General features: G+C 38.1%; 1 protein-coding gene across 3 annotated transcripts in view; it reads left to right on the forward strand.

Moving 5' to 3' along the window:
* Positions 1-26,937, forward strand: part of TPRG1 (tumor protein p63 regulated 1) — a 194,699-nt gene that overhangs the window by 106,087 nt on the left and 61,675 nt on the right. For all 3 annotated transcript variants that reach the window (XM_032875627.1, XM_032875628.1, XM_032875629.1), the window contains one exon: positions 8,042-8,218. In XM_032875627.1, coding sequence (XP_032731518.1) covers positions 8,042-8,218 — 177 coding nt within the window. The remainder of the gene's footprint in view (positions 1-8,041; positions 8,219-26,937) is intronic.

The raw sequence follows: 26,937 nt of genomic DNA on the forward strand, positions 1-26,937 counted from the left end.
TTTAAATGCCTTTCAGTAGCAGAGTGGTTAATCAAAAGTATGTTTTCTAGAGGCAGACACCCTCAGTGTGAATTGTAGTTCCAGAATTGGGCAAGTTATTTCACCTCTTTATGTTTTCATTCCTCATCTATAAAATGGGGATAATGATACATCCTCACGGGTTTTCTGTGAGCATAAATGAAGTAATTTATACAAAGAACTTAGTCCAAAATATTATTCAAAGTAAACATTAAATCAATAGTAGACAGCTGGGATTTCCATAGCATATACAAGTATACAAACTTCCGCGTTATTATTTATCACTCAATACCATAGTACTGATTTATATTCTTCCACATTAGAGTATAAGCTTTTAAGAACAGGGAAAATTGTAGAGGATTTTACAGTGTGAACACCTACATAATGTCTTTAATAAAACACAACTGACCCTAGAACAATGAAGGGATTATGGGTACTGAGTCAAAAATCCATCTATAACTTTTGGCTCCCCAAACTTTACCAAGAGCCCACTGTTGACTAGAAAGCTTACCAATAACACAGTCAATGAACACCTATTTTGAAAGTTATATGTGTTCTTACAATAAAGTAGGCTAGAGAAAAGAAAATGCTATTAAGAAAATCAAAATACACTTACACTACTATGCTCTGTTTACCAAAAAATCTGCATATAAGTGGACCCACACAGTTCAAACCTATGTTGTTCAAGTATCAAGTGTATAAACACTCAGCAATATTAATTGATTACATGATGAGATTTCATTACCTTCCTAATAAGTGGTGTTTTTGTAGACAGGAGAGCATAAGGGTTTAAGGTGGAACATACCTTGGATGAAGCCAGGCTATGTTATTTGGAAAAATTTAGCTTCCTTTATTAGTCAACGTGGGTTGCTGTGACAAAATGCCCATAGAGTCTTTTAAATGACAGACATTTATTTCTCACAGTTCTGGAGACTGGGAAGTCTAAGATCAAGATGCCCACAGATTTGGTTCTCAGTGAGAACTTTTTTCCTGGCTTGCCTTCTCATTGTATCCTCACATCCTGGAGGGAGAAAATTCTGTCTTTTCCTCTTCTTTTTTTTTTTTTTTTTAAGATTTTATTTATTTATTTGACAGAGAGAGAGATCACAAGTAGGCAGAGAGGCAGGCAGAGAGAGAAGGCGAAGCAGGCTTGCCGCTGAGCAGAGAGCCCGATGCGGGGCTTGATTCCAAGACCCTGGGATCATGACCTGAGCCGAAGGCAGAGGCTCTTCCTCTTTTTATAAGGCCCATAATCTCATGGGGGGAGCTCCATCTCCATGACCTCCTCTACACCTAATCACCTCTGAATGGCCTCACTACTTAGTACCGTCATTTTGGAAGTTAGGGCTTCAACATCAGAATTTTGAGGGGAAATAAATATTCAGTCTGTTATACCTCCCTGAGTCTCCATTTCCTCACCTGTACTCATCCAGACTGTTTGATGCAGATTAAAACAGGTAATATTTGTGTAATATCTGGCACACTACCTGATTCAGAGAAGACCCCCAATAAATGAAGGGTTGTGATTATAACCTAAGAAAAATGAATGGCAGAATTATTCATATGCATGTAGATCTCAGGAGCTTTAGAATTGGCATATATATGTGTGTATATATACATACATATATATATATATATTTGCATATACACATACACACATATAAATTATATATGTGTATAATTTCCTAAGTAAAAACTGATTGTTTATAGTTTCATTATATCTTTTAGAATTCAAAGACTCCGTTGTTTTCTGAGGGAAAAAATGGCCATTGTTTTTTCTTACTCAGGAAAAAAACAGTCTTTGTGGGTACATGAATGGATGTTTCCAGGTCCATCCTTCTATGTTTTATGGGGACACTTTGTCTATCCTACAGTGGTATACATTAAGGAAGTGTTAAACACACACACACACACACACACACAACTTAATACTCCTAAAAACTTTTTGCATGTGTTTATTCCCAAGAATCATTCCTGCTTTGCAACGTATGTTTTTTCAGCACAAAGATCTTACACCTAATAGCAGGAAATGAAGTGTTGATAAAAGAATGTTCTTCAAGGGCATGAAATAGGTAGATTCCTGGGGTTCCTTTTCCTCAGCTCTGTGAACAGGGGCTGGGAATCTGGAGACCTGAGTCTGTGGACTTGTGTTAATATTATAAAATCTCGTCACAGCTTTGGGTGCCATATTAGTTCTTCCATACATGATTTCATCTCATGTCTTAGAAAATTGTGTATTCCTTAAAAGCAGAATATTCTTCTCACTATTCCCAATAGCTACCATGGAGCTTGGAACATGCCTAGCTCTGTGGGGTAGTGGGGAGAAAACCGAACCACAGGAAGTCAGGTCAGGGGATCTGAGAACAAAGAAGGTTTGTGGGCATCGGGTTTTTATTAGAATACCATGTTTACTTGGAGGGTCCCCTATTTTAAACAAATTGGAGAGTGCCCAGGAAAGAAAAACCAAATGATTGAAAGAATTTAATGTGAATTATTTAGCTACAGGTTTTTTAAGACTTCACTTAACCCAGGGGGAGGAAAATTGCTTTGCTTCAATGCCATCCATTTTTCATCTGTTTATGTTTCAAGAGCAAACCCAAATTGGATTCTCTTCAGGGCCTGGAACCCAGTGGGTGCTCAGGGAATATGTGTGGAATGAATGATTCAGTGTTTTCCTCCTGGGCTTCCGATTTCTGGCTAGCCAAGAAACTGTCTTCCTCTTTTAAGGTCTGGGCTATGCTAAGAGGCTGGAGGGACACACGAAGGAAGATGAATTTGTAAACGAGGTATAGTCAGTCTATGCAATATTAGGAAAGATGTTTCTACTGAATGGTGTGTGTGTGTGTGGGTGGGTGTGGGTGTGTGTGCGTGCACGCACGCATACATGTGTGTAAGTGTGAAGGAATAATGTTAGAAAAAATATTTTTGGACGAAAATAATTTCTAAACCACGAATTGATGTGACACAGCCTTAAAAGAGCACTGAAAGTATTGTTGGGGTAGGGCTGGGGCCACTAGGAAAGCATCTGGATGGTTTGAGTGACAGGGTAGGGGCCCTGGAAACTTGCTCTGCCCGGTTGCCTGTCATTGCTGGTTCGCTGTTGCCCTCTGCTGGCAAAACTGTTGTCATCCCAGGAAACCACAAATCTGGAGTTCCTAGATTCCCTTTTACACTGGGGTGTCCAGGCCTCATCGAATTGGGAAATGACACTAGTGCTGAGGAACAACAGTGGCAACAGGAGATATGGCAAAGCCTCTGCCAGGAGACAGTGAGTCTCACAACTAAGAGGATGAATCTTACGGTTTTCGTCTTTCATGCTCTGCTCACTTGCTATGATTTCTCTCTCGGCTTTGTGTTGGGCATAATGAGGGGACCCAGACAGGACTAAAACACCTCTCTATACTGGGGGGGGGGTCTCTCATCAAATGTGGGGAACAAGAGGATATTCTGGAGGTAAACATCACTGTAATATAGAGCAGATTGTGACCTGGGCCACAGCTGAGGCTCTGATAAAAAGCTTGTGTGTCTTTTTTTTTTTTTTTTTTTAACATTTTATTTATTTATTTGACACACACAGAGAGAGATTACAAGTAGTCAGAGAGGCAGGCAGAGGGGGAGGGGGAAGCAGACTCCCTGCTGAGCAGAGAGCCTAATGTGGGGCTCGATCCCAGGACCCTGAGATCATGACCTGAGCCAGAGGCAGAGGCTTAACCCACTGAGCCACCCAGGCGCCCCAAGCTTGTGTGTCTTTAATGCAAAGAAAGATGACATCTGCTTTGCAAGAGGTAGGCTGGAGACTGGTGAGGGTGAGTCCCCATGAAATAGATAGCATTTAAACTGGGGACTTGAAGGATAGGTGAGATTTTTTTTTTTTTAATATTTTTTATCATGAAAGTAGAATATATTCATTGCCAAAAGAAATTAAATACTGGCTAATAAAAACATGAAAAACCCCAGCACTCAGAAATAATCAGTTACCGTTTTGATCTATGGATTTGTTGTTACAAAGTTGGAAGTATACTGAAAGTAACATTTTGTATCCTCTCTTTCTGATTTTTACACTGCATGAACATTTTCCCAATGTTACTGATTAGTTTTTGAAACTGTGCTATTTTATGGGGGAGTATTTCAATGTGTAAACGTGAGGATAGGATTCCCAAACAGCATGAGCCAAGGCATATGGCTTGTGCAGCACAAGGATTGTTCATTCTTTACTAATTCATTTCAGAAATATTTTTTGGACACGTGCAACTTCGGAGACACGATGTACAGAACTAACTCTGTCTTTGTTGTGTTCATAGTATAGGAGAGGAGGCAGATGTTAATTAGGTCATCATAGAAATAACTAAAATTGCATCTGGGGTAAGCACTATGAAGGAGAAGTGTGCGGCATTATGTAAGTGTACATTAGAAAGAGCAGAAGTAGTCACAGAGGTCTGGGAAGGCTTGCCTGAGTAAGGAGTAATTGAGCTCAGCACTATAGAAGTTAAGCAAAGAATCCCAGGAGGAGGCAACAAATGCAAAGTCACTTTAGTAGGAGTAGGGATGTTGAAGACAAGAAACTGAAAGATGGAGAAGAATGAGTGCAGAGACTTGACCTGGGATGAGGCTGAAGAAGTAAGTAGGGCTTGACTGTGGAGAGCATTTCAGACCTGGTGAAGAACTTTTGTCATTTCTTATGAGAACTCTGGAGAATTATTGAAATGTCTGAAGCCAAAGTGGAGAGGTGAGGGCCAAATTTGTTTTTTTCAAAAGGTCTCCCTCAAAAGGTGGAGAGATTAGGAGGGAACAAGAGTAGATGTAGGCAAAATGGGTCTCTGTGACTAGTAGCCAGAACTAGTAAGAGGATGACTGTGATAGTCTAAGCAGGAGATGAGGGAAGACTTGATCCAGTCAAGAGGAGGTGAAGGTCAAGATGGAGATAAGTGGGTGGCATTGAGATATATTTTGGGCATCAAATTTTTAGGACCTTGCAGATAAGGTAAGGAAAGGGAGAGTGCAGAATGACTCCCTTCTATGTCTCTGGCTTGCATAACTGGAAGGAGGGTTTTTGCCATGATTGGGAACACTGGAAGAGGACAACGTTTGAAAGGGACAGTAATGTGTGTTTTCTCAGGAGAAATGTTTCCCAGAGAGAACAGTCCCAGGAGTGGTATATATCATCACGTCAGCTTCTTCCAGAAGTGGGTTTTACCACATTCTCATACCACCTGAAGGACCCTCTCTTTGGAGGTGAATGGTACTGGGAAGAAAGCCAATACCATGGCTGGGTTTTATGTCTCTACTTTGTCTTTAAAATGAAGGTAATAACATCCAGTCCAAAGAGTTGTTGTGAGGATTAATAGGACCATCAATATCCAAGGACTTTGTAAATCTCCACAATATTTCACTGTTACTCCTATCCCTATATTTGTGGTGGATACTGTTGCCAACCCAACTTCAATTATGTTAATATTGGGGATATGAAATTCAATGTTTTTTCCATGAGTTATTTGGGGAAAAAGGTGCAATTGAAGTCTAAATAAATACATATACCACCCAGGAGCTAGAGATGTGGCCCCAAACTATTTATAAATCTGTGTGTTTACTTGAATTCAGACTTTCCCGACATGTAAATTATGCAAAATCTGTGTCACAGCAGAGCACTCTGTGTTCCTAAAAAGAATTCTCTTTTTTCCCAAATCCTTTACCTTTTAAAATAAATCTCATTATGGAGTGCTGACATTTTCAGTAAAACCATTCAACCAAAAGCTGTGGTTTTTTTAGACTAAAACCAAGTCTGGTTTATTAGGCAGCAGCTTTTAACTTGCTGCTAAGTAGATGCAAGCTATTTAGAGAAATTTATGTAGATATCCGATAAGACATTTCAGAGTCCCCAGTCTCTTTCTGATTAAGACTGAGAGTGTTAAACAGATCATCTAGAATTCCTTCCTTTTCCCAGTGCGTCAGGAGTTGAGTATGGCAGTGTCGCTGAAGTGGAGGGACACTGGTGGAACAGGATTTAAACCAAATCTCTCAGACTCTGCACCACTGATCCTATTACCATATTCTAGTTGACTGACTTCAGATGTGACTTTCTTCAAAGGGTTGTGGGGGATGTAGAGCTAATACTCTTACCACATTATGGCTACCTTACAACAGGACCTCTATCAATGATCCCAGTCTTCTTGTTTTTCCTTTTTCTGTTTTTCTCTCTTTTCTTCTCTTCTATCTTTTTTCCTCTTTTTTACATGTCTCCTTTTCCTTGCACTGATTTAATTCTTGGCTTGTCTTGCCTGTGTGGGTTTAGGTTATGCTGTACTGAGGAAAGGCATATATCTGGGTTGCCCAAAATTCCTTAGTGACTGAGGTCCCTGCCCCTGATCATAACAGCTGATTTTATAGAGCACTGATTGAGAATCATTTCCCCTAATCCTCTCCCCGAACTTAGGAGATGAGTGCTAGTATTGTCTCCATTTCGCAGGTAAGGAGCAGGAGCCAAAGACAGGTTAAATATCCAATCCTACAGAGTCAGTAAGTTATAGAGCTGGAAGTTTTAGCTCTGCCCTCATCTAGCCCAACAACCTTCAAAATTTTTGATTAGCACTCATTTATTCACTCAACAGGAATTTATTTACTGTAGGCTATTTGACAGGAGCTGGATAGAGGCTTTACCTTTTTGAAACACACACACACAAACACACATACACACACACAATACTGAGCTCACGCTGACTGCCACTGTCTTCCCTCTGTATTTTGGCATTCATTCTGATCAGTCAGTGTCCACATGGTACTTACTTCTAAACGTTTTACTTATCATTCCTCCTTACAAAAAGCAATGGGTCCAAAAAAGGAGGAGGATCAGGATGCTTTGAGAGAACATAATGGTGTACCATGTTTATATAGAAACTGAAGAAATCCTCTTGCATGAGGCATTTGACCTATAAATCATAGGACAGTTAGGGTTCTTAACCTGTTATGAGATAATGCTACAGTCCGTGGGATTTGCTCCTAACTTGGATTCGCTCCTAAGATCAAAGAGATGCTATTTAATAAAATAAATAGGGGAGTGATGTCATTCTGTTTGTATTTTAAAAATAGCACTGTAGTTACTGTGTGAGAATGGATGGGAGTAGGGTGTCCTTTCTGTCTTTACATTAGACTGATTTTGTGTAGTGAGGATTCAGGTATGAATCAGTCACAGATCACCCTTTTCAAGTCACCTAAGGAAAACAAAACATGTACTGAAATAAATCTAATAAAAATCGTGAGTGTTTTATCCTAAAGACTATAGTAGATAGACAGCAAAATTGCTGTGAGTGAGAGGATTTCCAGACCATGTGCATTTTCTTCTAACCAGACAGCATTGCTTGGATTTCTTGTTTTCTCTGGTGGAGATTCTGTTGGAGTCAGAATTTTCCATTCATGCCCTGAAAGGCTCTCAAAGCCAAAGCAAATCAATTTAGTAAACACTTATCTAGTGTCTACTTTGTCCTTGGCTCAAAAGAACACCAGTTCACTTGTTCAGGGATATGATAGGATGAGCAGATGGCTTGTGGGGGAGGGAGTCAGTGCACTTGTCTCCATTTTATCTTCACTCAGCAACATAACTTTTGGGGATTAGAAAAAACTAGTGTGTGGTGAGTAAAGTTTGTAGTAAGAACTGAGTTGGGGAAAAAAAACAATGTTTTGGTGTCCTTGGAGGAAGATGAAGGTTTTCTAGCAAACAGGGAAGATATGAAGGAACATGAATCAGGTGTCTGTCAACACACTACAAGCTTGTCATTCCCCTCATGGATCTCTTCATGGGTATTCATCTCTGAAATCATATTCTTTCTGCAATCTTCCATCTTCCCTCCTCCCTTGGTCATGGAACTGGACTGAGAGAGAGAGGATGGCATTAGGTATCCCTCAACCCCTCTTCTGAGGTGATCAAATCTCCCTATTTTCCGTGTTAGTAGAGGCATTTCAGGGAGTGCCATTATCTTTAACTTGGAAAGACCATGCCATTAACTCGTATCCTCTGTGATGATTCCTACAGGATAGACCACTGGAACAATGAGAAGGAGAGGATTTTGCTGGTCACAGACAAGACTCTCTTGATCTGTAAATATGACTTTATCATGCTCAGCTGTGTGCAGTTGCAGCGGATTCCCCTGAGCTCCGTCTACAGAATCTGCCTGGGCAAGTTTGTCTTTCCTGGGATGTCACTGGACAAGTGAGTGTGATGTCTTAGATTTGGAATAGTGGTTCAGTGGGGGTGTGTCACATAGGGAGTCAGTCGCAAAGTTCAGGCTAGTATGGTAAGCTTCGTGAATCCATAGGGAAAAAGTGAAGCTCTACAGTTGATTTCATCAATTATTGAGTTTCTACTGTGTGTCAAACACCAGGGACACATCTTTAAGTAAATTCGTACTTTAATATGAGAGCATGAGAAACAAATGGTTGAATGTAAAAGTGGATGGAGCTGTGGGAGCATGGAGGAAAGATTCTCAACCTAAGTTGTGTGGTAGAGAATCAGAAAGGTTTTTCTGGAGAAGTATTTGAGCCTACATTTGATGTTGGGTGGAATTAGCCAAAGAAGGACAACAAAAATTTAACATTCCAAGCTGAAGGAACAGCACAGCCAAAGGAGTAGAGGTGGGAAGAGTGTAATGCCTTTGGAAATTGAAATTATTCAGTAAGTTGAGCAGACAGAATCTATGATGGTTAATAGCTCTTCTTCTTCTTCTTTTTTTTTTTTTTTTAAGATTTTATTTATTTATTTATTTGACAGACAGAGATCACAAGCAGGCAGAGAGGCAGGCAGAGAGAGATGGAGAACCAGGCTCCCTGCTGAGCAGAGAGCCCAATGTGGGGCTGGATCCCAGGACCCTGAGATCATGACCTGAGCCAAAGGCAGAGGCTTTAACCCACTAAGCCACCCAGGCACCCTTAATAGCTCTTCTTAAAAGAAGTCTCTTTGAGCTCTGCCCTGTCAGCTTAGTGGAGATGACATCAACCATCTCAGTGATGTGTTGGCATTCACCATGATACCTGGTGAGATCTGTAGAAAGTTGCTGTACTAAGCTCTTGTTATGGTTTTGGAAGGAACTGTTTTTTCTATATATCTTATATCTAAGCCAGAAGGACAGCAGTCTTCCTCTGAGTCTTTGAATGTGAGCTGCTCCCCTTGAATGGTGAGCTCCTTGAGGGCAAGTACATTGTTTTTGTTTGTTTGTTTAGTTTTGTTTCTCTAAACACCTGGCCTTGGGCCTAACAAATAGTAAGAGCAGAGAAAAAAAAGTGCAATTCAGTCAAGTGGTTGGTTTCTTTACAAAAAGCACACCATATCAAAGATCTGTTTTTTAATTTACTTTTCATAGATGTAAGATGCAACAAATTGATTTTTTGCTAAGTTTTCAAACTTTTGGATTTTTCAATAATATAAGCAGTTGCAAATATATTTTTAAACATCTTAAAATGTTTATTTTCAGGAAATCTCTCCCTCACCCCAGACTCTCAGTTCTTAAGCATTATCTCCCTAGGTAATAGCCAATAGTTACACATTGTTGTTGTTGTTTTAAAGAAATAGTGTGCAAATATAAAAGAATACAAATGTTTTTGTATGCATTTATGTGTGTTTATACATATTTATAAGTAAATATCTGCACATGTACATTTGTCATAAATTACTTTACACAATGGGAACACATGTCATAAATTGTTTTCCCTTAAGATATTTTACTCAATGATATGCCTTGGAGATTTTATTATATAATCATCTATAGATCAACCTCAATCTTTTTAATAGTACAGAATATTTTATTTGAAAGCTAATTTATTTATTGAGCCCTTCATTAATGGATATTTATTTTTACCTTTGCTATTACACACAATGCTACTATAACTATTCTTGTGTAAAGGACTTGGCACAGATGTGAAAATATTCATATAATGTAAATTCCTATTAGGTCAAAAGTCTTGTGAATTTTAACTAATAGATGTTGTCAAATTGCCTTCTACACAGATAACACCAATTTATACTCTATACGTTATTATGAAGTGTATTATAGAGTGTATTACAGTATTTACACTTTATACAAAGTATACAAGTATCCTTTTCCACATATCTTCACCAATATCACACACTATGAATCTTCTCTTGCTTTGCCAGTGAGATAAAGGAAAACAACTCATTTTTGTTTTAATTTCCATCGCTAGAAATTGAAGGAAGCTGAGGATGTTTTTCTTATGTTAGAAAGCCCTTTTATTTATTTTTCTGTGACCTGCCTATTCACGACAATGACCTATATTTTTTTCTATTGGGACATTGATTTTTTTCTTATTGATTTGTAAGAGTTCTTCATCTATAAAAGAATTTGTCCTCTGTTCTGCCTTATACTTTACAAATATTTTTTTCAGCTTGTCATAGCTCTCTTTATAGGCTATTTTTTTTTTTTTTACTTTCTTTGAATTTTGGGTTGTCAAATGTATCAGTCTTTCAAATCAACTTTCTACATTTATTTCTTTTTGCAAAGCCTTTTTCCACATTGAAATTTTAAAATATATTCCAAATTTTCTTCCAGTGTTTTTATAATTTCATTTTTTTAAATAGTTAAATTTGCATTTCATCTAGCATTTACCTTAAGTGAGGAAAAAGATATGCAATCAGCTTTATTTTTTTTTACCTAAATGGCAGGTTAGATTTCTCAGCAAAATTTGTTCAATATTCCATCTTGTCCTCTCTAACATATAACCTTTATCATGTGTATTTCTCTTTATTTCTGGAATCACCATTCCATTTATCTGTTTATTAAGGTACAAAGTGGTTTCCATTATTATAATATTTCATTATGTTTTCATATCTGATAGAATTAATTCTCTGTTCTTTTTAAGACTTTTTAAAGAATTTATGTTTATTTATGCATATTTATTTTTGTCTGCTTGCTTAATTAAAAAATCCTATTTATACTAGGATTCTCAAATATTAAATCAACTTTGAATTCTTAAGATAAACACATTTAGTCATGATGTTTTGTTCTTTTTACACATTGTTGGTTTCAGTGTGCTAATATTTTATTGAGTTTTGTGTCTATGTTCATGAGAGATATTGGTCTGTTATTTCACATTTGCAATATTTTATAAATATTGGGTAACATCATAATTCTTTGATTTTGTGTTAATTTTTGTAAATTTTATTTTTCAAGGAATTTGTTACACTTAGCAACATCGTGGTATTTGAAAATATAAACATGTTAATAACATTCTTTTTTTTACCACATTAATGTGTATAAGATATTTAGTGACATCCCTTTTCTTTCCTGATTTTGGTGATTTGTGGGTTTTTTTTTTTCTTTTTTTCCAATGGACTTTTCAATTTTTTTTGGTTTATAAGAACTTGCTTATAATTTTGTTAATTTTCACTCTCATTTGATTTTTATCTTGTTGATTTCTGCTCTTTGATTTATTTTTTTCCCCATTCTCATACTTACTTTTTGGCTTACCTTTTCTTTCTTTTTTTTTTTTTTTAAACTTCTTAATTTGAAACCCAAGGGTATCAATTTTAGCCCTTTCTTCTTTTCTGATATGAGTGGTTAAAGGTCTAGATTTTTTTCAAAGGACTGCCTACACTGGACCTCATAGATTTTGACATATTGTGCTTCTATTATCATTCAGCAAGAAGTAGTCTCTAATTTTTCTTGTGATTTCTTCTTTGAACCATGACTACTTTAGAAATTGTTTTGGCATTTTCCAAATATTTTGAGTCTTCTTAAGATTTTAATATATTTAATTTTAACTTAGAGAACATATGGCTTTGATTTTAATCTTTATAAATATATTGAGACTTCTTTTACTGACTGAACAGTAGTACAACTTTGTGAATGATCTTGTTCATTGGAAAAAAATTCTGTATGTAGTTTTCTATAAATATCATTTAGTTCATTATATTTGACAGCATTGTTTAGGTTATCTATATTTTTACAGATTTTTGTCTAGCTTTTTATTGGTTATTGAGAAAAGAATGGTGAAATCTATCATCATGGGGTTTTCTTGTTGCTTCTTTAATTTTATTATTCTTTGCTTCATGTATTTTGAGAGTCTTTTATTAAGTACATATACATTTATAATTAATATGACTTCCTGAAAAATTGAGCTTTTTTTATTATGAAATGTTTGTTCCTCTTTATCTCTACCAGCATTCTATGTGTTGAAGTTTATTTTTATATTTAATTTTATTATATCCACTCCATCATTTTAATACTTTTTTTGCATAGTAAATCTTTTTTAAATCCACTTACTCTCTACATCTTTGTACTCCAGCTACATTTCTTTCTTTTTTTTTTTTTAAGATTTTATTTATTTATTTAACACAGAGGGAGGAGAGAGAGAGTACAAGCAGGGAGAATAGCAGGCAGAGCAGGAAGAGGGAGAAGCAGGCTCCCCACCCAGCAAGGAGCCCAATGAGGGACTTGATCTCAGGACCTCAGGATCTCAGGATCATGACCTAAGCTGAAGGCAGCTGCTTAATTGACTGAGCCACCCAGGTGTCCCCAAACCTAATTTCTTATAGAGATCACATGATTGAATCATGCTTTTAATCCATTCTGATAATCTCTGCCTTTTAATTGGAGTGTTAATCCTTTTACATTTTATATAATTTTAATTTGATTGAAGTTGAGTCTACCTATTACTTGTTTTCTGTTTCCCCTTTCTAGTTTTTATTCCTTTATCCTCTTTTCAAGTCTTTTTAATTATTTAAATCTTCCTAATTCAATTTTAATATTTCTGTTGGCTTTTTAGCTATAACATTTATGTCATTTTGTGATTACTTTAGGCAGAATTTCCTAACATCAGCACTATTTACATTTTGGACAGGACAATTCTTTGGTGTGGAAAGCTGTTCTGTGCATTGTAGGATGTTTAGCAGTAACTCTGGCTTATACCCACTAGATGACAGTAGTACCCTGCTTCTGTTATGACAATCAAAAAATGTCCCCAGACATTGCCAATGTACCCTAAGGGCAAAATCACTCCATATTGAGAACCATTCCTGAAGGAATTATAATGTAAGTATTTAATTTTTCACAGTCTACTTAGAGTTAAATTTTTAATGCTGTATTTCAAACATAGAAACCTTGTAAACATTTTGTTCTAGGAATGTAAGTGTTGGATATGGTATGATAAAGTTGGTGTGGTCACAGGCGAAAATGAGAAAGCACCTTAGAAGAAAGAAGTTTATTATACTCACAGGTCCCAGATAGGAGGTCACCGTACCACATTGGGCCACAGGGGAATTCACCAGTGGCAGTCAGGAGGCTGAAAGGGCAGGAGCTATGAGAGAAATTTGACCATGGCCTTTACTGGAGTTTCTACAGGAAGGGCAAGGCATGACAGGGTAATTAATTTGGGGATTGGCTAGTTTTAATAATTTTCGTGGACTTTAAGCCATAGGAGTAATCCATTGTTTTTTAGTACCTGACCCTGGATTAATTAAGGCAGAAGAATGTTGCCTCATGGGGTATATGGACCAGATAGAAGAGGTATGACTTTGGGTTGTTTTATATGCATATCAATGGTGTACTCTGGGTTGGACTATCTCTAAAAGTTAACTTCTCCAAGAGTTTATTGCCCAAAGGGGCTATCTCTCCCCAGACAGAAAGTCTCCCTTAGTATGTAAAAACATCATAATATACATTAAAATATATACCTACCTTCATACATACACATATACAATATGCACGTAGCACTATTTACATCCTCTCTGCACTGAATTTCATGGCGCTGTTGTCGTGCATATTACTTGTATGTGCATTTAAAACCCCCCACAATAATGTTATAAACTTTAAGAAATTATATGTGGGGCACATGGGTGGCTCAGTTTGTTAAGCATCTGCCTTTGGGTCAGGTCATGATCTCAGGGTCCTGAGATAGAGCCCCACATCAGGCTTCCTGTTCAGCAGGGATGGGTCTGCTTCTACCTCTCCTTCTGCCCTCCCCCATCCCCCCCCACACACCTGTGCTTGCTCTCTCTCCTCTCAAATAAATAAATAAATTAAATATTTTTTTAAAGAAATTACATGTATTTTGAAGAGATTAGGATATATAATTGTATCTTATACTTAAATAGATATTTTCATTTCTGATACTCTTCATTTGTTCCAGAGGACTTAGATTTCTTTTTGATGCCATATGCCCTCCATATGAAAAATTCATTTTTTATTCCTTGTACTGCAATCTGGTTATATAAATATATATATATATATATATATATATAAATATAACTTAAAAATAATTTTAATTTTTTTTTAAACATCTTTATTTAGCCTTCATTCTTGAATGATATTTTCTCTAGTTAGAGAATTCTGACTTGACATTTTCTTTTCTTTCAGTACTCTCGTGGTGTTGTTCCACTGTCTTCTGGCCTCCATAATTTCTGAAGAGAAGTTCATAGTTATTTAAACTGCTATTCTGTGTATTCTTAAGCTGCTTTCACATTACTTTTATTTTTACTTTTCAGAAGTTTGACTGTGATGTGCCTAGTTATGTGTGTGGGCATGTATGTATTTGGGATTCCCTGAGCTTCTTGCATTTAAAATTTGTATCTTTCAACAAATTTGGAAAATTTGGGCTTATTACCTTTTAAAACTTTTTTGGTCCCATTCTCTGTGTTTTTTCTCCCTGATATTTCAATTACATGTATAATAGAAATTTTGGTATTATCCTACAGGTATCTGAGTCTCTATATTTTTTCCGAGTCTCTTCTCTATCTCATCTTCATATTGGCAATTTCTATTAATGTAACTTCACATTTACTGACATTTTTCTTTTTCATTCCATTCTGCTATTAAGTCTATCAAGTATTTTTTTTTTACTTCAATTGTTCTTTTTGTTTTAAAACATCCATTTAGTTCTCTTTTATATTTTCTATTTCTTTTAAAATACTTCATATATTTTCTTTTCTTTATGGATATATTTTCCTTTATCTTACTTAGCATAATTACAATAATTACTTTAAAGTTCTTCCTGATAATTCCAACTTAAGGGTCATTTCAAGCTTATGGGTCATCAATGGATTGCTTCCATTGATGGTCCTTTTTAAGGATAGGTCATACTTTGTTGATTATTTGTATACTGATTACTTTCAAATTTATTCCTCCTGGCATTGTGGAGACTTCTTTTATTTACTCTCTAATGCCATAGGTAGAATATTTATGGGGAGGAAGATGGGTATTTTGGGTTTTATTTTGTTTTGCTTTTGTTTTGTTTTTTGGTATTTTGTGTAGAATTTCTAGTTGTTATCTTCAGAAGAGCTAGTCTGCTGGGCATCTATGCCTAGATATTGAATTTCTACAAACGCTTTTATAGAAAACATCTTTGGAGATACTATTTTTCTCCTTAGATCTGATTAATATCATGAGTACTGTCACATATTTCTTAATATTGAGACATTTTTATATATTCAAGGTATAAATATTCTATTGAATATTCATTGCAACTTTTGAAAGTGTTTTTCATATCAATATTCATAAATTTGATTGATATTTAATTATCTTCTATTGGGCCATCTTTGCAGATTTTGGTAATTATATTAAAAGACAATGTTTCCCCTCCCCTTCTTGATTTTTACCAAATAAAGAAATGGCTTTATCTTCTACTAAGATGATTGGTATATTTCACCTATGAACATGACTGGACCTGGTGCTTTTTAAGGGGAAGTAGCATTACAACTTTCTCAATTCTCTCTATCATATTGGCATATTTAGATATTCTCTCTATTTATAGCTATTTTCTTTATTTTTTACTAGAAAATCATTCCATTTCATTCAGGTTTCTAAATTTTCATTGAACTGAGAGAAGTAAGAAGACAGATGATTAAAGTAATAATAAAAGATTATTTTGTATGTAATGCTTTTTTCCTTACGTAGGTAATTGAGTAGCTAATAGTTGATTTCAAAATACCACCTCTTGAGTTTACTTGTTCATTTTCCCATTTATTATTTTTTATATTTATTTGTATTTCCTGTTGCTCTATTTGTGTAAATTCTGTTGTGCATTTTGTAACCTTTTCACTTAAAGTTTATTTAGAGTTATTTTGTATTAATTGCATAAATTTTATGAATGTTAAATTTTCTTTACTTATGCTTTTCTAGCTATAATGTTTTATTATATTTCAAATGCCCTTTTGTTTTCATTTGTTTTATCTTTGATTCAAGGATATGACTAAGGTAACTTTTTTTTAAGTTAGAAGGATTTTTACTCCTTTGTGATATATTATTAATTTCTAGATGTATACATTGTTTTTAGAGACTGTCTTCTCTATTTCTGTGTTTTTGGATTTACTGAATATTTTTACACTTAAATAGTTAATTTTTATCCACATTTCATAAATACTTGAATGTGCAGTCTCTGTTTCTGTGTATAGAACCTGATAACTGGTACTTTGATCCACTATCATTATGTTATATATGTCTTCTCTGTCTTTGCCTATTAATTAATTAACCAATTATTATTATTTTTTGGCTACTTGATCTGTCATAGACTGAGAGTCAAAAATTAAATTTTCCTTAATTACTATGTCTTTTTTTCTTTCATGACTTTACATTATGAATATTGACACTGTCTTATTTAAGACAGACGATTAGTATATTTCAATCTGTAAGTATAGGAACACTTACAGAATTTGATATTTATTTTATATTATAATATTTTCCTTATAAATTTTATCTTCTTTAGTGCCTTGCCTGTTTTTGTTCTTGTCTGGTGAATATTGTAAAACTTAAATTGGTTTTCTTTGCATCTTCTTCATATATATTTGCCTAGTTCATACTATAAACACGAGTCTCTGTGTTTTTCATATGTTCATATACATAACATATGATTGAATTTTGCTTTGTGATCCAACCTGGATGTCTTTTCTTTAAATTGGTAAGAAGAACCTACTTACCTATAATGATATGACAATGATAATCTTTATTCCGCCGTCTTGATTTTTGTATTGTTATATTATTTTAAACATATTGCCATATTTTCTAGATTTCCTTTGCTTTCCATTGAGTGTATTTTCTCTCTCTTTTTAAAAAAGATTTTATTTATTTATTTTAGAGAGAGAGAACCCCCATGCCTGAGCAGGGGGAGGGGAAGAGGGGTAGGGAGATGGAGAGGGAAAGAATCCCAAGCAGACTCCATGCTGACAGGGCCTGTCAAAGGCTTACTCTTCTGATCCTGAGATCATAACCTTCACGGAAATGAAGAGTTGGATGCTTAACTATATGAGCCACCTAGGTGTTCTGCGGGTATTTTTCTTTTAACAAGAAGGTTTATAGTCTATCTTTTTCTGTGGGTGACTAGAGGTGTAACTTAGCACAGTATTTTTATCCTAGCCTTTTTGACTAATATCTAGTGACTTCCTAATATAAACCCATTCACATTAACGAATAAGAACACATTTCTTTCATCTTCTTTTTGTACTTCTCTGTCATTCACTTTTTAAAAAAATGCCTATACCGATCATTTTTAGTTACTTCAGTGGTTATTTAAATAATGTGTTTCCACTCGATGTGTTATCTTAAATAGCTTACATTGAACCTCCAAGAAATCTGCATATTCATACTATTCCCACATTCTCTCATCTTTCATCTCCCTTCTTTTGTTAGTTTTACCAGACAAATTTCATTTTTTTATGGCATATTTTATTTTATTTCCCACGAGGCACCCAATTATTACCACAGAGAGTTGATGTAATTCCAGCCCTCCTAATTAACTTGTGTGGCTTTCTCCAGATTGACATTCTGGGGTTAGGGAGAGAAAGCCTGTGCCAGCAGCTGGCATGTTGGTAAATGTAAATGGGCTTTCCTGGGCCCCAGATAGTAGGAACACAGTGTGAGGAAGGCGTGTGGTGTTCTAAGGTCCCCTCAGTTCTCTAGCAAACCTCCATAGCAGATTGCTGGACTAGGAGTGGAGCCCGGGTTTCAGCCCTAATCTTATAGTTGTTAACTTTGTTTCCTCATCTCTCAAAAAAGGTGACATTGATCATCATTCTGCTTCATTAATAGTCATATTGTAAGGTTCTAATGAGATAGCTTGAAAGCATTTTGTAATATGCCCCATAGATATCAGCTGTTAACGAGTTCTGATTTTTCTCTCAGATAAGAGCTTTTGTTAACATGGAACTAAGTAGGTTGATTTGATTGTTGTCTTTGTTTCCAAGTCAGGTGGCCCTCCTTGGTTGGGCATTAAGTCACCATTATAAGGTCGGAGGTCAGGCAGCAGCTGGCAGAGAAGGAGAAGAGGCAAGGGAAAACCAGCTGCTAAATAATCATAAGCCCATCCCAGAGGAAAGCTTGGACAGAGTCAGAGAAAATTCCCTTCTCATAAGAAAATGCAGTGATTTAATATTAGCCTCCTCTGGCTGTAGGTGGTAATGCTGACTTTGTTTACCAAACAGCTTTACCCACCCCCCCACCCTGTGCCATTTGCCCTTCAACCCCCAAGAAGAAATAGGCTGAGTGAATACAGTTTAGAGTTGAGGCAAGACAAAAGAGGCTCTGGGATTGGGGCACCCTCCGCTGTTTAGTATCAGAGCTGGGTTTCGAAATCAATTCTTCCAACTCCCTGTCCAGTGTTATTTTTGGATAAATACTATTTTATTTGCTTCTTTCTTTCCCTTTCGTCCTCCTTCCCTTCTGGTCCAGTCCTTTCTCTTCCTTCCTCCTCCTCTTCTTATGATCTTGCCTCTGTGTTTTTCATCCTGTCCCTGCTCCTTTCCTCTTCTCCATCCCTCTGGGTGAAGGTAATCTCCCCCTGTTAATGTAGCTCTGCTTCTCTTAAGAAGCCACTAAGAGGACTATTGGAACCTAGTGGAATGTGTGCCAACAAATCCCACACACTGGGGCTTACAAAACAAAGTTGTTTTGTTTTATCTGCTGCTTGCCTTTTGGCTTCATGTGAAGGAGAGAGCAATAGCCAGAGAGGACTAGAGGCTGTGGGTTAGGTATTTGTGAGATGAAGGCCAGTTCTCTTTGGGTCAGAACATTAACCAGAGACAAAGTCAGGAAATGGTACAAGACCTGGTTTATGCTCTAGGTCAACTAGTTGCTAGTACATAGCGTTTGTTACTATTTCTTGTCTCAAATGGAACCCTACACCTTATTTCTATCATTATTGGATTTATTTTCAGATTTTAATTAGAAACCCATTTTCATGATCCTGTTGTATCTGTAACCTTTCGGAAAAGTAGAGGAGAGGGACACCTCTCAGTGGCTCGGTTAAGTGTCTATCTGGCTCCATTTTGGCTCAGGTCATGAACTCAGGGTTGTGAGATGGAACCGCATGTTGGGCTCTATGCACAGCTGGGAGTCTGTTTGAAAAGTCTCTCTCCCTCTCTCTTTGTTCCTCTCCCTTACCTCTCTCTGTCTCTCAAATAAATAAATAAATCTTAAAAAAAAAAGAAAAAAAGTAGAAGAGAGACGACTAAGCTTCTGTGAGATTAACCACAGGTTAAAGCTATGACTAATCTTTTTTTAAAAATATTTTATTTATTTATTTGACAGAGAGAGAGAGAGAGATCACAAGCAGGCAGAGGGGCAGGCAGAGAGAGAGGGAGGAAGCAGGCTCTCTGCTGAGCAGAAAGCCGGATGCAGGACTCTATTCCAGGACCCTGAGATCATGACCTGAGACGAAGGCAGAGGCTTTAACCCACTGAGCCACCCAGGTGCCCCAAAGCTATGACTAATCTTAATCATACCGATTTTCTTGCTGTTCAACTTTGGACAATGCATTTTAATTCCTTGGCTTTCAATTTCTAATCTATAAAATGTCAATAATAAAAATTCTTACCAGGCTAACTCATAGATTACTGTCAATTTTAATGATGAATGTGAGAGTGTTTTGTAAATTGAAAGCTGCTAATATAAAGTAAATTGTCACAGAATTCTAGAAATCCATACTTACTTGTTAACTCTCTCATTAAAAAAAAAAATATGCGCACAAGAGTTAATGGTGAGGAAGCTGTGATCTTGAGTGGTCTAGTGACTTGTATGTAAGTAGACAGTGGTGGGGCTGAAAACTTGAGGTCCTCTGACTTCAAATCCTCTGTTTGTCAAGCTCCTGATTCCTACTAGTCCTCAATTGCATTGTCCTTTTTGAGGATAAATGGGCCCCATTTCTTTGGCTCCATTCCTGTCTGAACTTTGTAATGGGGAGGTAGAGAACTCTAGGACTTAGCAGGTTCTGAAGTCAGGCTGCCCAGGGAACTGATCCTAGATCTGCTTACGAGTAACATATAGGGCAAGTCCCATAGCAGCCTGTGCTTCAGTCTCCTCATTTATAAACTGAAGAGAGTAATAGTATCTATCTCATTGGTATGTGTGGAGAATTAAATGAGATAATACATTTCCAATGCTCAGAAAAATATCTGGTATGAGTGAGCACTCCAGTATGTGATGCAGCAGAAGCAAACCTATTGTTTCTCTACTAGGTTTGGTGGGAAGATACTAGCTTAGGATTCAGAGACCTGGGTCCTGATGGCTTTCCTCATGTGTCTCTGCCCTTTGTGGAGTCTCATTTTCTTCATTGATAAAATCTGTAAGGATTTTTCGTTTTTTGGTTTTGGGTTTTTGTTTTGTTTTTGGTTTGTGTGTGTTTTTGATATTGAAATTCTATACCTTTATGGTACTCTATTGGTATAGCGAGTTTTCAAAAGTCATTCATCTTAGAAGGCTAGATGACTTTACCTAATCAATTACTCCTGTGAAAAATGTCTCTAAAGAGGTTTTATGCTGGAAAATACTATTTCTGTCACATTGATATGCCAACAAAAGCAGAGCAGGAAGGTCATGCCTAGCAATGTCTTCCTGCAAGAGTAGGCATCACATATTGATCTCTCCATGCTGTTTAAAATTTGCATTTGGCATAATAGAAGGGATAGACTGTGCTGCAGAAGTAAGGCTTGGGAAATTTCCTGTGGAGGTCACCACCACTCATTCTGTCTGTAGAGATGCTGGTGGAAGCAGGAGATAGAAGCCGCCCCCTGTTGACTTAGTGTCAGCACATGCAGGGGGCAGTAGGAGGGGATCCCAGACATGACTCCATCAGCTCAGCAGTGTTCCCCTGGATCCAAAGGCCAGTGAGCTGCTCTGTACCCCCAGAGGTCTAATTGGGCTTCTTTTTCCCAGACAAGAGCTTCAAAGTGCCTCTGCTCTGCTCTGGGTGAAACCGGCTCGTGGCCCAGGCCAATTCTGCTGTCTCTGCGTCTGTCAGTGTGTTCTAATCACTGTTATAAGTGTGGTTCTGTGGAACACCTTGTAAAATATTTTCCTATTGCTCCAGCAACATCTCCTGTCTAGACAATCTAATTACGAGCACAGAGCAAACAGCTGAAGTCTATTCCGCCCCCAAGGGTTGCCTAACTCCCAGGAGTGGGGGTGGAGGATGGGGGGCGGTGAAAGGTATTGGTTGCTTTTTGTTGACCTGACCAGAAAATTGAGTGCTCCAGAAGAATCTGGCTAACTTTTAATTAAAAAGAAATGATCTGGTGGAAGCTGGCATTTTGTTGTTTTTCCAAAGTCAGTGGAGGATTAAAGGTACCGATTTATTTCACTCCAATCGCATCTTTTTCTTGGCTTCAGAGGTGGTTTGTGGTCTTTGCTTTAAAAAAACAAAAAGCAAAAAACAAGAAAACACTGATTTAATAATCTGCTCTCCCAACAGCATGTTGCAAATAGAAGCGGCCCCCTAAAGGTATGCTCTTTCTGAGTAGTAATTCAATTACATTCAGTGTTTCCTGAGCCCTGGCCAGGTGGCAGGCATTGAGCATGACAAAATAATGAGACATGGACTCTGTCCCCAAGATGTTCATAGTCTCACAAGAAGGTAGACCCATACACACTCATGCTTTAAGCAGGCATTATTTAATGCTTTGGTGGAGAGGCAACAGTGTCATGGGCACAGGAGAGGGGAAAAGAATTTCTACTATGAGGTATGGGGAGGTCTAATGGAAGAGGTGGAATCTGGGCAGAACTTTGTAGGATAAGTCAAATTTGGGCAGAGAGATGGAGAGGAGCAGTGTGGTCCAGGCATAGGTAGGTGAATGCCCAACTGCTGAGATCACGCCAAGTCTTCCATGGGGCTTGGTCCTGGCTGTTGGGAAAGTATAGTGGAAGCTTCTGAATGGTTTTGAATAATAACATGAGGAGTTTGGGATTTAGTCATATTAACATGTAAAGGGATGAATTTTGGGAGGTGGGGAGAAGCCTGAAACCATTGACATTCTTCTCAGGAAGTTAAAGGTGGCAACCATGTAAGAGATGGTTTGGGAGAGACAGAAACTGGAGAAAGGGGCTGGCTAGGGGACAGATTCTCTGATGGAGAGACCTGAACTAGACCAGTGAGTGGCAAAAGGAGGGCATGGGTGTGAGAAGACTCAGTTGAAATAGACTCTGATACATGGTGACTGGATTGGGTTTTCTTGAGATGGCAGAGGGAGATGGTGACCATGAGCCTCCAGGTGGAAGGTGCTCTTCATGTTTGTTCCTGGGGAGACTGACTGGCTATGGGGCTATGTTTGGATAAAGTGTTCACATAACTGACATTTATTAAGCACTTGTCATGCCAGTTGCTGTGCTGTGTACTGTGATGTTATTGTGATAAAGAGAGTTTCTGCCCCATCAGACAGTAATGAAATCATCATAGCAATAAGATTAAATTTACAACAGGGATATGCTCTGAAGGACATATATGGGATGTGTGAATTATCTATTGCCATGTAATGATTTACTTCAGACCTTAGTAGTGTAAAATAAAAAACATTTATTATCCCTGGGTCAGGGATGTGGGTGAGGCTTAGCTGGATCCTCTCATTCAGGATCTCTCCAATGCTTCAGTCAAGATCACTTGGGCCACAGCATCTCAAGGCTCAATGGGAGAGGATGAGTCTCAAGATTGCTCATTTCAACAAGCTCAGGTCCTAGCTGGCCATTGGCTAGAGAAATCAGTTCCTGCCTTGTGAGCCTTTCCCTAAGGCTACTGACAATATGGCTGCTTGCTTCCGTCAGAGAGAGCAAGGGAGAAAGTGAGAGAGAGCAAGAGAGGTTGAGCAAGATGGAAGCCACCATCTTTAAGTAACCTAATCTTGGAGGGGACATCTATTACCATTATGTGATTATCTGTACCACATTCTGCTCATTGGAGGCAAGCGAATCCAGCTCACACTCCAGGAGAGGCTGTCGCACAAGGGCATGCGTATCAGGAAGCAGACATTTTTGGAGGCCATCCGAAAGACAGGTAGCCTATTATCTGAAGGATACCAGAGCATTTATGACAAGATTTGGACCTAACATTGGAGAGGGAAGAGCAGGGAAGGCTTCTCTGAGGAAGGGATTCTGGAGCCGGGGTTGGAAAAGGATGGATAGGTGTTGACAAAGTGAAGGGGGTTATGGAGAGAGTGTTCCAGGCAGAGAGAAGAATGAATGTGTGCGAAGGAGGAGAGAATTTAATACCTCTGAAGAACTATGAACAAGCCAGCATGGCCCGCTCGCTAGGAAGGTCCAGAGGGATGCCAACATGGAGATGAGTTCTGTGTTTAGCTGTGGATGAGCTATGTTATTTTGGAGGAGTTAGAGTAATTCTGCTTTTATCTGTCATTTGCGCTGGCATTCACTAGAGAGTGAGGGGGCTCAGAGTTAAAACGAGTTTGAAAGCCCTCGCTCTGAACTGCAGGATTGTCTCTGGACTGCTGGGAAATGGGTCTGATTCAGTGTATGAAATGAATAAAATTGCCCACTTATCTCTTAGGATAATTACTTATTATGTAATGAGATAATGTTCATAAATCTCCCTGGGCTTTTTGGGGGAAGGTGTTATATAAACATAAGGCTTTATCAGTGATGATGGAAACAGATTTGGGGGATTAAAATCAGATGTGCATGGTGATGCTATGGCATTTTACTCCAAACCAAGAGACCTGTGAAGTTTTCCAGAGTTCTTGGGAAGGATTTATGTCCAAAAATGGAGGCAGCAGGGTAATCAGAGATTGATTGCCATGGGTGTAGCAGGGAGAGGCAGGTTGGTGGGGGATGAGCTCCTTTTAACCCATTCACCTTAATAAGAGCATGGCTCTTATTAATCCTAGTTAAAGGAGACTTTAAAAATGCAATATGATGTCTCTGCTTCTGGGAAAAAGAAAAGTCTGAATTCTTTGTCCATATTCTGTCTTCAGTTTGCTGTATATCCTTAAAAGATACCTGTTTCCCCTCTCAGGGCCCTAATTTATGCACGTGTAACATGAAAGGGGTTAAACTAGATGATCTTTAGGGTCTCTGCCATTTCTTGGGCCAGGGATTAACCAAGTTTTTGTAACATTCTTTCCGGTTTTGCTTCCATGAAATGAGAGAATAGGAACTACTTTAATGTCAGCAGTCAAAAAATGCTCTGGCCAATGACAGTTCTTTTGCTTTGGGAAAGTCGAATGTTGGCGGCAGAAGCTAAACATCTGTGCATCTACTTTGCTGACCTATGAGAAGGATGGAACAGGTGAAGAGAAAATAGTTCCGAGTTGGTACTTGGTCCACTTATTTCCAGCTTGTGCAGATGCATTCTTCTCCTCCCTCTCTCTCTCTCGCAGTCCCTGTTTTTCTTAGTCCAGAGTCCCTCGACCCACTCATATGGTTCATGCTTTCATTTTGTCATCCCTTGTTTCTCTCTTTATTAAAAACACCCAGTCAAGCGTGAAACAGGTTAAGTTCTTCTTCATTTAAATACGTGTGAATATTAGATTATCTATCCAACAGAGCGTTTATCTCAAAAGGAGGGTATTTTAAAAAACTCACAAAGCAAATTCTCCTCACTAGGTGTGAGTGAGGTAAGAGGTGACTGGACCAAAGTCTAGTCTGTTGTTTTCCTGAGAAGTAACTGCCCGGCTTCTCATCCTCTTCTTCCCCAAATACTCCCTAAGTGACTAAGATACTGTAGAACAGTACTTTCCTCCCCAAATTAATCCTTATTTACCGAGGTAGTTCTGCACTCCACAGGACTCAGGATAAGAAGACTGGGGAACAACTGAAATCCCAGAAAAATTATAAATAGCATCAGATTGCACAACAGGCAGACAAGCCCTGCGCGTATGGCAGTAATGGGGTACAGTCACCAAATGGTGACAGGCGCTTAATCCTGATGTATTCACTCGCCATTGTAAATCTGCAAAGCTTGAAAGAAACTACTTCAATTTCAGTGTTTATGAACATATTCTACTTTTTGATTCTGTGTTGCTTATATTCTGACTTACACAGGAGTAGAGAAGGCCATAATCTTTACAGTGCTTAGGGTCACAAAATCTTTAGTATTGCTTTCAGTGTGAGGGGAGGCCCTGGAAGCCAAGGGAGTCCTCTCTTCTGAAAAGGACATTGCACTTAGAGGCCTGACGGGGTTGGTTCATCTGATCCTCGAACTATGGCAAAAATAAATAAATAAATAAATAAATAAATAAATAAATAAAAAATAAAAGCAACAATTTTTACTTTCTCTTTAGAGTATCTCTAAGCATGAATAAAAATGACCCAATTTTCTTTTTTCTACCTTTTCCCAACTGCATTAGAATCTGGCACATTCTGTCTTTAAAACCTTAAATTAACCTTCAGAGTAGGAGCAATGTCTGCAAAGTACAAATGTCATTATGCCAGTTCTCAGTAAAGTTCTCCTCTCTCCCCATCTGACAGAATCCCTAAGTTATTGGGGGCAGCCATAGCTCTAACTGAGAAATTACATTTCTCAGACTCTCTGGAAGCTAAGTATATCCATTTGATGAGGTTCTGGCCAATGAATTGTAACCAGAAGAAATGGGAGGGCCTTGGGAAGATTCCTCAAAAGGCAAGGACACACTCTTCTCTGTCCTTTTCCACTTCCCCCTCTTTCTATCTATAACAAGGATGTAACGCTCTGGCCCCAATCCTGGATGGTGGATCCAAGGATCAAACTTAAGGGTGGCGGGGGTCAGCTGAAAGGAGCCTGGCTTCTGAATGACTCTGTGGAACTTCCCTGCCCCTCCTACACTGCCCACCTCTGATCTTCTTTTACCAAGTGAGAACATGCGTTTCATCATTAGCTGGTATTTTTTCTGTTACATACAACCAAACCTCCTCCTAACAGAGCATAGGCAGTTCTGCCAACTCCTGAAGGCTGGTGATGACAGAGATGGCAGTTTCATGTGGTAGAATGTTCAGGATTCCACAGACCATGGTTCCAATCCCAGATCTGTCACTTGCTATCCTGGATACGTGACTTTTCTCAGGTTAGTGTTCTTATCTCTGAAATGGGGTTAGTAATACCCACCTCATGGAGTTGTGAGGATTAGGGAAGGACACTTGAGAGATGCCGGGCTGGTGACCGCTATAGGCGCGCTCCAAACATATTAGTTCCCTCTCGCTTTCCACTTAACTCTGCTTTTATTAGGGAGACGACACGCTACATGTATTCTTCAAGGTATTGGAAATGCTCGTAGACAGCTATCCCCCAAGAAGCTGCTGAGTCACCAAGTGGGGCAGCTGGGACTACAGGTCTGCGCTGTAAGTTCAGCAGGAAAGGAGTGTTAATTGTTCACTCAGCTCTAGGCCTGTCCCTCCATGTCAAGCTAACAGAGAGCTGGGGCCTGTTTTCTGGGGGGAATAGCAACTTCATGAGTTGGTTTGGGAGAGTCTGAGCCGTATTAACAGGAGATAAGGGATCTATTTCTGTGAGTAGGGGAAGCACTTGTTAAAATGCTCCTAGGAATGAGAATGTAGCTCCCAGTTCAGACCAAGCAGAAGGTATGTATAAGAAGGAATGACTTTATAGGTATGCACAGAGAAGTGATCCGAAATCCAGGGTGTGCCTACCTAAGACACCTTGTGTTGCATTTTGTCCAATTTGCTGAAGGCGCGGCAGGTAGAGGAAGTTGGTTCTGGCGCAAAACCCAACTTATAATTA

This window comes from Lontra canadensis, unplaced genomic scaffold (genome assembly GCF_010015895.1).
Source record: "Lontra canadensis isolate GAN:19392208 unplaced genomic scaffold, GSC_riverotter_1.0 scaffold56, whole genome shotgun sequence".
Classification (NCBI taxonomy): domain Eukaryota; kingdom Metazoa; phylum Chordata; class Mammalia; order Carnivora; family Mustelidae; genus Lontra; species Lontra canadensis.